This window comes from Pyrus communis, chromosome 11, assembly GCF_963583255.1.
Source record: "Pyrus communis chromosome 11, drPyrComm1.1, whole genome shotgun sequence".
Taxonomy (NCBI): domain Eukaryota; kingdom Viridiplantae; phylum Streptophyta; class Magnoliopsida; order Rosales; family Rosaceae; genus Pyrus; species Pyrus communis.
Genome location: NC_084813.1, coordinates 5,975,733 through 5,988,552, shown reverse-complemented (window position 1 = coordinate 5,988,552; position 12,820 = coordinate 5,975,733). Strand labels below are relative to the sequence as shown.

The following is a 12,820-nucleotide window of genomic DNA, read 5'->3' as shown; positions in this document are numbered from 1 at the left end:
CCCCCCCCCCTCCTTCACCACCCCACCACCTCCCTCTCTTCCCCATATCCATGTCAACGAGGAACACCACATCAACAATCCACCCAAACAGTCCCTTAAACCCCACCATCGCCTCCCCCAACCTGCAGTTCACCTCCGCTAGCACATCCGAGTCCCGAGAGTGCGTCACCGCCTGCACAATCGCCCTCGTCCACTTCGTCGGGTTGCCGCTCTTGAACACACCCAACCCGACAACAATCCACCCAAACAGTCCCTTAAACCCCACCATCGCCTCCCCCAACCTGCAGTTCACCTCCGCTAGCACATCCGAGTCCCGAGAGTGCGTCACCGCCTGCACAATCGCCCTCGTCCACTTCGTCGGGTTGCCGTTCTTGAACACGCCCAACCCGACAAACACCCCGTCTGGGTTCGGGTCGACGTTGCCATTTCACGCGTCCAGGGTGCATATCGACGGAGGGAAGGGGGATCCATGAGTGAGATGGAGGGAGGTGGAGATGGAGGAAGAGAGGCCGATGGTGGGGTGGTGAAGGAAGGTTGGGGGTGTGGTGGGGGGGGGGGGGGGGGCGGGGGAGATGTTGGCGCGGGTGGGGAAGGGGTCGGGGGAGGTGGAGGTGGTGGCGGGTGGAGATGTTGGCGTCGGTGGGGAAGGGGTTAGAGGTTGTAGGGAAGGGATCTGGGTTTTGGGTGGGATAAGGGGGTGGGGGAAGAAAGGGTGAGGGAAGGGGTGGATCCCCATGCCAAAAAAAATGATTTTATTTATTTTTAATTTATAATATTTAATTAATTAATTTTTTAATAGAAAATTGGTCCCGTCACTTGCCTCGTCAGCATTTTAACGGAGGAATTGATAGACAACTGAAGGAATGTATGAAATTGTAACAGATTCGTAGATAAGGTATGACATTTAAACTTTTTAAAGATAAGGTATGAAACTGTTAATAACCAATAGTTAAGGTAGTTCTGTGTAATTTACCCATAATTTTGTAACCAAAGTGATATTGCGGGATGGCCGGTTTGAAATCGGGATCTGGGATTGTAAGGGAATGTTTTGAACCCACGAGCTACACACCACTTGTTTTGTCATATACTAGACATTTTTGCAGACATGCATTTTATAATCCTTTATGTTGTAACCATGATTTCGGATAGGAGAGTGCTATCCACACAATCATTTTTATTTCTCGCATCCTTCTCAATTTTTGGTCGCTGTATCAAATGATTTGAAGAAGATCAATGACCACGAATTAATAAAGGTGTGTTGGAGGTAAAAATGGGTGTGGATTAGGCGAGCTAAATTATACGAGGTCATTGAATATTTGTAGTCCTACTCTTCCTGAAAAGCGAGTTGAAAGAACCGAACTCTTTGGAATTTAGCTATCGGACTGCTTGCCTAGCCTAATTGGGTATTCCTCGCTACACGTTTCATTGTTAGGAGTCACCTTTCTCAACAATTTATTCCTACTGGTAAAATAGACGGATATGATCGTGGTAGGTAAAATAAATGAGGCAAAATATTTATGTGGTTCGATAAGTATGCCTACGTCGTTGAGGTTGCAGCAGTATTTTGTCTCTCTAGTTCTCTCCTACGTACTGACTGCTCGACTCTCTGGTGCTTAGAAGCAACTCGTGTGGTTTGGCATGTTACTATCGGATCCAAGTCCAAGCAACTTTAAAAGATTTTGCAGTTTTATGACTTGCTGGAGAATCTTGGTCAACCCTAATTCACTAGTCGGTGTTTTCTTGCGATCCAAGTATTTTCCTAACTCGAATCTTTTTCAGGTCAAGCTTGGCGATGTTCCATGTCCTTTATCTGACGGAGTTTGCTTTGGCATATCAGAAAGCGAAAGTTGTTTTCGTGCTAGTCTGTCCTCCTATACGAAACCCTTCACTTCAACTTCATATTATAAATTTGTTGCAGTTCTGATTGACATTTGTTTTCCTTCTGAGAAATTGCTTGGGTTAGTGCAGGTTAGATGAATTTCTTTCATCAAATAAAATTAAATAATTGCAGCAAAAAACACACACACAAACACTGAAACACAAATAAATGAAAAACAGCCACCATGGAAAATGTTATAATGTTGTAGACAACTCCAGTAGAAATTTGAAACTTTATCAAAAAATCAAATAAGATGCAGCAAAAAATTGCAGAGAGAAATTTGAAAAACAAAAAGCTCTGTTTCTAAAGAGCTCAAGGTGGGAGGGGAGACAAAGGACACAGAAGATTTTTTACTTTCGAGTTCTGAGATTTTATTTTATAATGGGTGTAAAGATATACTTTTTTTTTAGTGAAACGATAGCGTTGATAAGTTAAATGTTAGATTAGCCATAAATAGGGTTCGAACCCACGCTGTCATGCAAGGGCACAACACCTTTCCACCACTATGGTAAAGGGCCACTTTAGGTAATAAATTTGAGTTTAAAAAGATACTAATTTTTTAATTAAAAATAATATGGATGCAGAGAGAAAGTTCGATGTAAAAAGAGGTTAGATTAAATAAAATTTCTCATTCGGAAACACTCGTTGGAAGGGGTCCTTGGTGACAATCTCATCGTTGCCGTCCCGTTGGCGCCATATTTCATCGGTGCTGCGCCTCTGGACTCCCTCCTGCCAATGACTCACTCTTTCATACTCCTGTTTGTAGGGCTGCTTGTACAAGCTTTTCTTTAACTTCTTTGGTTGACCGTCAATGTCATGCATGCTTTGTGGGAACGTACTAGTGCTGCTCGTCGACTTTGGGAAGTTGGCTATGCTCGCTCATTAAGGCACCTAACGCGACAAACACTTCCGAATAGCCTTTTCTTTCGGTTCCATACATCTCACTAAGATGCCGACGGGACATCAAATTAATTCTCATCACCCTTTTGACTCGTAAAAAACCAGAAAATAGTAAATTCTTACACTCTAAATCCTTATTCAACAGGACTTGTGCCTGTAAATGTTGATCTTCCGGCATGGAGTTTTGAGTCTGAAAAAGCTTGTGTATAAACTGTGACCTTATACTTGTCTTCACTTTGTAAAAACATCCTTCGTGGTGCCTGTAAAAACTGAATTTCCAGCATGGTAATGAAGCGCTCGTACGAGGGGTAAGCATTTTTTATGACAGTGATTCGTGGTACATGTACAAGTTCATGCACATTCTATGTCAGTTTTTTCTTGGCGCACTTTATTTTCTCCCGAACACAGAACAACATGGATGAAAATTATCACTGATGTCCCACAACTTTTATCATAGATTCATAGGCTGCGCCCTATTTTGCACATAGAGAAACTGAAATCTTATTGTCCAAACAATGACTTGCAGGTTATGTCTAACATCCAACTAACGACGGAGGAAAGACAAATGACGAACGAGACAGCAACGCAATATGACATAAAAAACCTAGAATTATATTCATGATCTGACCATCTTTGGAAGAAAAGCATACCTGAGAAATGTAAAACTCTTCATTTCCGACACATAATTTAAATACATTTCACTGCTAATACTCCTGCATTTAACTTACTTGAGATTCTGAACCAACTTGTTAAATCTACATATCTGCACATCATTCCTCGATTAAATTACACTGCATGAAGAACACAACTGCAATAACGCAAATTGAAAACGTGTTAAGAAAAAAAAGGCATAAAGTGTCGAATGATTGCTCTAGAAATCAGCGAATAAAAATATTGCTCGTATCGAAAATAAAAAATAGTCAAATGTAAAAGCATACCTGTATTTGGAATGGGCCAGCAAGCAAAGCATGTAAAACAACTTGTGCTCTGCCAGCCACTTGATTATCTCTGCGCTTGATCTGACCCTGCAGCTCCAACTTGATTAGCCGGCGCACTGCTTGCTGACCCATTTTCAACTGGTGGGGCCACACCCCATTTGCCTTCAGATTCAAGGGGCTCAAAGACATGAACAGCACCATCCGATAGTCCTAATGCAAACTGATTTGCTTCTTGCGGATGCGCCGCAATCACGAGGGGCTGCACGTTAGAACTGCAGCACAGGGGAAGCGAAGGGTTGGAATTTTCAACAGCTATCACAAACCTAGTTAGTGTTACCTAACTAGTAACTTTATTGGGAGGTGTTATTTGCACGCCAAAACAGTAATCATGCACTTCTCAAAATGCTAATCTCCCTTCATTCTTTTACAAAGGAGCGCAGGATTGCTTATTCAGAGTGGCAATAAAAAGTCATCAAAGAGGCGCTGCAATTACTGCTAGTTATCTGCAGTTTACTATAATTTTGTCACAAGTGTAGTTAAAGATCGTACACATATTTAGATTGGAAAAGAACGTTTTCTGTTTGGACTGCATGCAGAGATCATCACTCCAATGTACGATTTTTTTTATAAGCCGTGAAGGCAAGTATAAGTGAATTATAAATTCCTATTCTATTAGGCCATAAGCATCAAATGTTGGGTTTTTAAGGAAGAAGTAGCTAAAATTGCCAACTTTTTAAAAAATAATTACGTATTCGTTACAAGTAAAAGTTCTAGCTATACCACTAGATTACGTTATAGCATAAATCAGACAGGTGCATCAGTATTCTTATCACATGGATCAGGACTTATAGCGCATTAAGAATCATGTTAAATTGTTTAGTTTATGACCATCTCTCAAATTATAGTGCATATAACATGTATACACTGAAGGTTCAGCTGATTAAGATTATTAGGTTTTAGATCATACTGCCATGACGGTCAAGGATGACAACAGCTTCCTATGGACAGCAATGAAAAAGAAGATCCTATGTCCATCCAATGTAAGTATACTCAACTTGCTTGGTCTCTCATGATTTTCTAAGGCTGGGCACATAACCCAGAATTCAAAGTGTAACTTAAAACCTAACACGAAGACTCTGTTTAAACTGTCACTCAAAATAAAAATCAAACATATTCCGGACTTGAAAGAGATAATGAACAAGTACAATCCAAATTTAAACTTGAAATGCATCATTGAAATGAAGGAGGAATTACCTGACATTAGCAGGAAGATAAGCAGAAGGATTAATACGACACCGTAGTCTGAGATTTGCAGCACTAAACACACAAACGGTTGCATCTAAAAAGCTGGCATATACAAGCTGGCTATCGCATGAGAATGTTGCATGAGAGATTGGTGCAGCAGAATCACGTGGGACCCACTAAAACCAGGGAGAAAATTTTTCATTTAAACAAACAATTATTAGGGAGGTGATAAATCTTCACAACAATGCTCCCATAGACAAATCTACCTGCTTGACAATTTCTAGTTTTGTTGTTTCATATATGGCAAGTTGAGTCTCGTGAACAACCAAGAACTGTTGCTGATCGTGATGAAACTGTACACGCGTGTCTGATAGGGAAGCTGTCGTTCTTCCAGCTGGAAGCTGCAAGAATCTGGACTTCAGCTTCTCCCATCCATCAGAGCTCCATACGCAAAGCTGAAGAAAGGAGTGGAAAAAAAAAAAAGAATACCCCAACGAACATTAGTGATTTCAGTATTATTTTCACAAGGACAATTACATTTACAGAAATGCTTGTGTTGCGCAATTCCAAATTTAACAATTGAATTAATTCTTCAAAGAGAAAAATAATTCCGAATTTGACAATTGAATTAATTCTTTAAAGAGAAAAGTTGCGAGTCGCTGGAAAAAGTTTGAAAAGGTAAAATGAATGCATGTTGGATCAGAAACTAGAACACTGTTATTCTCTAAGATATGAGTTGTAATTAAAGGCCATAAATTTGCAAGTAAAATACACAAACAGTTGTTTTTTCAATGCCTCTAGTAATTTTCTTACTTCGGTTAGAGCATACTTGTCGAGGAAAGGTATTTGGGAGTCAGATTCAGTTTCAGTGTACCAGGGAGGACAACTAAATATGGAATATTAATTCATGACACCAAAGTTGATGAGTTCTAATACCTGTGCATCTGCTCCTGATGAAACTAGCACATTCAGTACATGAGAAAATGCCAGGCCAGTTATCCTTTTAGAGTGGCCTTTAAGCTTGCTCTTAACCTGCATCAAGAAAATTACAACAAATTAATAACCATCTCAAACAGTAAGTTTAAGACAAATTGCATACGCATGTCATCATACCTCATCTACGCGGACATTATATATCTGAATTGTAGAATCATCCATTCCAATAGCTATAATATTGTTATCTTGAGGATGGAAAGCAAGAAATGTTGCGGCAGGTGGTGGAGGCATGAAAGTTGTCATTGTCTGCACTCGCCAACAAGTTGTGATTAGCCAGATGAAAAATGGAACGAGGGAAAAAAGAGGGCTATCTATTTTTAAGACGAGTTACCTTAAATGTCATCATATTGAACAGGGAAATCTTTCCACCAGATGCTGACATTACATAAGAATCATTCTTGGACAAAGCGAAGCAAGGAACAGCTTCTTCAGGACTTGTGTCAGTAATATCATTGGTCATTAAAATGCCACTTGTGGGTTGCCACAGTTGAGGTGAAACATTAGCAGTTGCCTGCAGGGTATAAAAATTGTTTTGGCATTATGAGACTCGCCTCTCAAATTTATGATGAAAGAACTACAAATGATTGATGGAAACTACTACTAAGCATTTACACACCTTGCTAGTAGAGTTACGCTCACTCCTCTGCCATTTCCATAACAAATGGATGGCGTTTGATGCTAATGCCAAAATTGCACTTCCTGAGTTGGTATAGATTAACCTCGAAATCTGTAAAAATCAAGGATTCATCACATTGATACGGCACCAAGAAAGAAATTATCTCTTAGTTCACTCAAAATATACCATGTAAAAATGCAACGAATCAAACTATTTGGAACAACCTGTAATTAATATAGGTAATGGAAAGCATTCATGTCATATTGAATGATAAAGAGAGATTAACAAAAAGCCATATGTAAGTTATAACTCAGTTGTTGCTGCTGCATAAGTTGTCTATTTCACTTTCATATTTTTGAAGAATGAAATCATGTGAAGCACCATTCTGAAAACAAAATATTATCTGTTTCATATAAAAACTACTATGAACGGAAATAATCACTCGTTTCGGGAAGCAGGGTCAGGGCCAAGAAAAAGGTCATAATATTTTTGTTGATGAACACATACATTAACTTGTACCATGTAGTAAATGCTCCAAGACCACAACATACAGATTTATACTGTCAGTTGTAGAACACAAGGAAGTATTTATAAAGTACCGTGAGAAGGATTAACCAGACCAGGAACAAACAAATCCATCAATAGACATTAATTTTCCAAGAATACAGGCAATTAGCAATATCATACCTTGGTTACTCTCATGTTTTCAGGTAGCCTCAAGGAACGGCATTGGGATGGTTCACTGATTTCAGTGAGCTTCCAAATCTTTGATTTGTCATTGGATTCTTCAGCTATTCTAGGTTTCACATCCCCCAAGTTCCGAGCATCCCCATTCTGGTATAAATATGTTTGAATAATTAAAAGAATCATAAGTGTAGGTAATTTTAAACTCTAACTTACATATAATAAAAGAAGTCCGACTTAAGAACAAATGACCATGAGAGAGTAATTGCAGATCAAAATGCAGTTAGAAACAAGCAAAATAATGACAGTCCAATCAACGCAAAAAAAATAAGGATATACAACGAACCATTCCAGAAAGAGCAGCTGCAGCTGCACTTCGTTCAGCCAGTCCGGCACTGCTAGCTGCTGCCGCAGCAGCAGCAGCAACTTGAATTGGGGTTATTGCAGGCTGAAAGAGGTTGAGTGTTAGGCATGCTTAAGTTAATAAAGGATAAGCTTAATTAAATGTAGGTAGGCAAAATTAATTAAAATACCTTCATCACAACTTCAGAGGTCCTTGACGCCTCGTAAGAAAGATGATTCTCAAATGTTCGCAACAACCGCATTCCATCTGCATTTGCCAAAATCTTAATCCCATTCTCGTTGGCAGAAACAGCCAAGAGAGTGCCATCCTTGTTAAAGCGGATACGAGGGCTTCCCTAGGAATTAGGAAGAGTAAAGATGAGTAGCTGGTATTTTAGATTCTATTATTTTAATTTACTTGAAGGGAATGAACCTACTGGGAGGCCTCCATCAGCATCAACAGTCGTCATAAGTTGAGTGTTGTCCATGTCCCAAAATTTAATTGAAAAATCATCACCAGCAGCCAAAAACCGGTTTTTAGTAGTATCAAATTGCACAACACCTAAAGAACGCTTGCGAAAGCCATGATAGGTCCTCTTCACAGCGCCTTCACTTTCATTCCATTCAACAATATGTGACTCACCATCTTTACTTGTCCCACATGAAAATAGCCTGCAACCCACCGCCAAAGAAAAACAACGAAAAGAAATAATTAACCATATAGTTTGCCCATCGAGCAAAAGGAAAAAAGAAACTCTGAGCTAAGTAAACTAACCTTGTACCATCAGCACTATAAGCCATGGTTGTGCACCAGCGACCAGGAGCATCATAATCAACTCGAGATCCCAAATTGTCATACAACCAAGCCTTTATCTTTCCATCCAGTGCTGTTGAAAAGATAAACTGAAGCATAGCAGCAAACAGTGAGTATCAAAGGACAAGGACAAACAGGCACCAGAGACAGAAACACAAGGTGTAATTAGTAAGAATGAAAAAAAAAAAAAAAAATACCACAACACCTGAATGTTTTCCTTATAATGTGGGCAGACAGAATAAACTGGAGCTTCGTGACCTTCAAAAGTATATTGTTTTGCACCGGTTGCAGCATCCCACACCTGAATTTATGAAGGAAATCAGCAAGAAACAGAAAACGCTCTTCCAATGAGACAAGCAAACATGTTAGACAACGAACGAACCTTGATGGTCTTGTCATCCCCACAGGTAATCACACAAAGCTGCTTATTGGGATGGGAGAAAGCTAGATCATTTACTCCACCAACATGTGCATCAATCTATGACAGTAATTCCAGAGTAACCATTAGTACAGAAAACTCATAGATAACAAAACAAAAGTGGAAAAAATTGAAACAGCATCTTCAGTATATACCTCTAGGTGTTGTCGTACGTCATCACCCCCATGATATGAATATATTTGAACAATATGCCTTGAGTAAGCAACACCTGTAATTGGATTGTAAATGATACCCTAATTAGGATCTAATTCAGTCCTTAAATAATTATAAAGCCATAAAACATTTGCCACAGTTACTTCAGTATGCTCAAGCTTACCAAATAAAGCACCATCAGGGCTCCAAATCACACGGTTAACAGACACACCAGGTTCCTTAACTAGAGCAGCCTGAATTTCACGAAGAGAAATTTACTTTTCAGTCAACCAACTCATACATTTACAAAGAATACAGTTATATGAACCAGTATAGAAAGGGAAAGACCTGCAGGGGCATTGAGCATGAACTAAGATCCCATACTTTGAAGTTCCTTAAAACTAGTCGCTCCCTAGATCCAACTTCCCACAGCCCAATGTCCCCCACATTGGTACCAACTGAAGCATCACATAGAAAACAATCAACAGTCAATTATGAGCAAGACTAGAAGGGAAAACCCCAATTAGCAAACATAGCTGTAGAGCCCGAAGGTGTACAAACAAATATAAGTAGCTACTTAGAAAATACAAACCAAGAAGCAAAGTCTGCTGTGAAGGATGAAAATCCATGCTCATGGGTGATGAACCCTGATTCAAAGTCCGTGTGACATTCTTAGGCAAGTCCTCAGGTGCATTCAAAGATTGACCATGTCCGTGCCCTTGAAATGTTACTGGCAACATGTTAACAGGGAGATTAACCTGCACGAAAGAACAAATTGTCAAATACAAATAAAAGCTAAATGAGGACAAATATAGAGATCATCATTCAAAAGTTGATCTTCACAAGTATGTACATACTTCAGTCGAAAGCCCCATCGGCCTTGTTCTTTTAGAAACATGATCAGAATCCCCAGACGGGTACTCCACAGAAGGATTAGTTGGAGGAGTCCTTGGATGTTTCAAGGCAGCTATACAAGGTAATGAAACACCATTATCAAAATCCATCTTATCAGGATCATGAAGCACCACAATCAAAAACTATATTGATCCCGAAACACCACAATCAAGAACCATCTTATCGGGATCATGATAAATGAAAACTAAGAGATTTGAGTAGTAACAAATGCATTACCTGTTATTGATGGACCACCAAGACCAATACCTCCTCCTTCAGAAACTGCTGGATGAGTAACCGTGGAAGGATTAGACATCCAACCTGCAAGGGGAATTGGAACCGGGGCTGGTGTAGGTTGAAAAGGCTGAAAATGCAAAAGCCAAGCACATCAACAAAAAGTTAATAACAACAAAGTGTCTACTTCATTAGCGTATGAACATTTAAGCTAGATTACTTACCCCATGTGCACCTAGTGGAGGAAACCCTCCAGCTTTGGGCAAGGACCCAAGCAGTGGGTTGTTTGCAGGCGATGGTGCCCTTGCACCGTTCGGTTGTCCACATGAGTGATCCACAAAAAGTGTTTTTATATCAGGATTTGGTCTTGGATTTTTACAAAGTTGATGCTGCCAATTTAAGCTTGAATTTACATAAGGAAAATTAGTTCTCTCTCAAAAGAACCAGAAAGGCCATAATTTGCACAAACAATAGTTACTGGTGTGTGGAAACTTCTGACACCGTTCATCAACAAAAAAAAAAAAAAAAAAAATCCTGACACCAGACGCTGGAATCAAGCAGTGATGTACGACTGTCACCAGGCCCCTTTGCTATGTAGTAACGAACCATATGCTAAATTAAGATTCAGGCACATTTTCAGGCATTGCAAGAATACTAATGACTTCTTTTTGTTTCCACAGAATTCAAGCCATAACCAACTTTTTGATTGGCCACATAGAGAACGTACTTAAACAATAAACTCATTAGTTACTGCTATCAACTTGATGAAATTCTCATCCTGAATGCAACGAGAGACAAAAGCACTCATTCCATACGTGGAAACATTAAAGCAAGACCAGTATTTGCAACAATATCCAAAAGTCCCAATGAAGTGCACAGCTAATCTTATATAACTGAAGTTGTGGTTTCTGAGTAATTACCTTTGGTTAATGAGAGTCCGTAGCCTCGAATTCTTAAGGTTTGGAAACTGCAATTTATCACGGAATAAGGGATTCGCTTCAATCAGTTTCTTAAGTTCAACCAACATGATTGCCCTGGCAGATTTTGTATCTCCATACTTGGATAGTTGTTCATTCTCCCTGTATAATGCAAGAGACCATTTTTCAGTAAATTTGCTATAACTGTTTTCTACCTAGAGTTCTCCCTGTATAATGCAAGAGACCTTATTCATATAACGGAATTCTCATACCTAAAGTTCTCCAATGTCAAGAGCTGAGTGATTTCCTTGAAAAGTTCTTCATTGAAAGTGGCAAAAACCTTTAAATCCTTAACTAGAATATCCACGGCTTTGGACCGATCATGCCTGCAAAGTCCAGTCACATTACATGCAATTCAACCATATAATTCCTCAATACCGATCATAAAATTCAACCCGCGAAAGTTACCAACGAAATGACATCAAAACATTGTATGCTTACTTGTCCAGTGCCTCGAGATACTTCTGCTTCCTTATCTCGAAAAAGATTTTCATGGAGTAGCGGTTATCGTCCACTTTGGTGAACCCGGAGAGGTACTTCTCAACTTCATCCCAATTGCCATTATGCACCTCATCCTCAAAATACTTCATGTTGAAGAAAAACCCAGATTCCTGCTCCAGCCTATTTAGTATTTACATCACAAAAGCAATTAATGACGCAGTATATCAGTACATCATCAGCAATTATGCCAACAAAAAATACATTAATTTAAAAAATTAATTTAAAATTACAGAAGTCAGCCCTACTTGTGAACAGTCTCTTTGAATTTTTCCTCATCGAGAAACTGCAAGATCAGGAACACAAGCTCCCTACTCAGAGAAGACATCTTGACCAACAATATAACTAGATCTGCAAAAATAAAAAATATTATTAAGAAAAACCACATACATATGAAAGGGGTCAACTTAGACAGCTCAAAAATCAAAATAAATTACAAAATAAAATAAAAATTTGAAAAGGAACATACCCAGAACTAGATCACAAAGCTAAAACACCAGTTTTGCCAATAATTTCACATATTTTCACTCATGTTTGAAGTAAAATATAGGAAAAAAAAAAGACAATTTTTTGAACTTTTTTGGGGATCAAAGAGGCAAAGAAAGCAGCTTTCTTAAGACCCATGTGAGAATCGAAGATGCAAAAGAAAAAGGTTTCCAAAATTCGAAAACCCCCAAAAAATTATCAACCCAAAAGAAAAAATAAATAAAAATAAAAACTTCAAGAAAAAAATTAAAAGTTAGAGATTTCAGGAGAGAGAAACTCGCACCTTGAGAAAACCAAATCAGAACAAACAGCCACACATCCAGAAGAGGAAGAGAGAGAGACAGAGACAGAGACAGAGCTCGGAGAAAGCTTTCTCTCTCCAGAAACTTATAGCAAACTCTCCTTCTCTCTCTCCAGAAAATTTTTGAAATTATATTTTTCAGAGAGAGAAAAGAGGACATTGAACTTGCGGAAATGGGTGATTTTATAGGGGGCGAGGCGACATATAAGCAGGATGATAAGTCCATGTACTTATCATCCATCCTGGACTTATCAAGCAATAGGTACTCGTAGCCTGTGATAGGGACCTATGATCTGCACTCTGGCTTATGCGTAGGTGCGAATGGAGGTGGGCCCCACTTGGCCGGCTACCTTTGTCGAGCCCATCGGAGCGGAATCTGTAGCTGACACTGTCCTTCAGCTGAAGAGTTGAACAAGACCTAGAGCAGTTATCCCGTACATCGCAG

At 39.3% G+C, this 12,820-nt stretch overlaps 1 protein-coding gene across 1 annotated transcript; it reads right to left on the bottom strand.

The window, feature by feature from the left end:
- Positions 1-3,370: 3,370 nt before the first annotated feature.
- Positions 3,371-12,528, bottom strand: LOC137708701 (protein TOPLESS-like). The gene is made up of 27 exons (XM_068447833.1): positions 12,358-12,528; positions 11,837-11,939; positions 11,532-11,711; positions 11,303-11,416; positions 11,034-11,192; positions 10,338-10,515; positions 10,117-10,243; positions 9,843-9,952; positions 9,578-9,743; positions 9,334-9,443; positions 9,170-9,239; positions 8,988-9,061; positions 8,797-8,892; positions 8,620-8,715; positions 8,376-8,503; positions 8,038-8,272; positions 7,792-7,956; positions 7,605-7,706; positions 7,262-7,408; positions 6,575-6,685; positions 6,290-6,469; positions 6,076-6,204; positions 5,899-5,994; positions 5,229-5,417; positions 4,972-5,138; positions 3,718-3,989; positions 3,371-3,587 (listed from the first exon to the last, which is right to left on the bottom strand). The coding sequence occupies exons 2-26, from the start codon at positions 11,914-11,916 to the stop codon at positions 3,782-3,784; spliced, it is 3,417 nt and encodes a 1,138-aa protein (XP_068303934.1). The 5' UTR covers positions 11,917-11,939; positions 12,358-12,528; the 3' UTR covers positions 3,371-3,587; positions 3,718-3,781.
- Between the last annotated feature and the right edge of the window lie 292 nt (positions 12,529-12,820).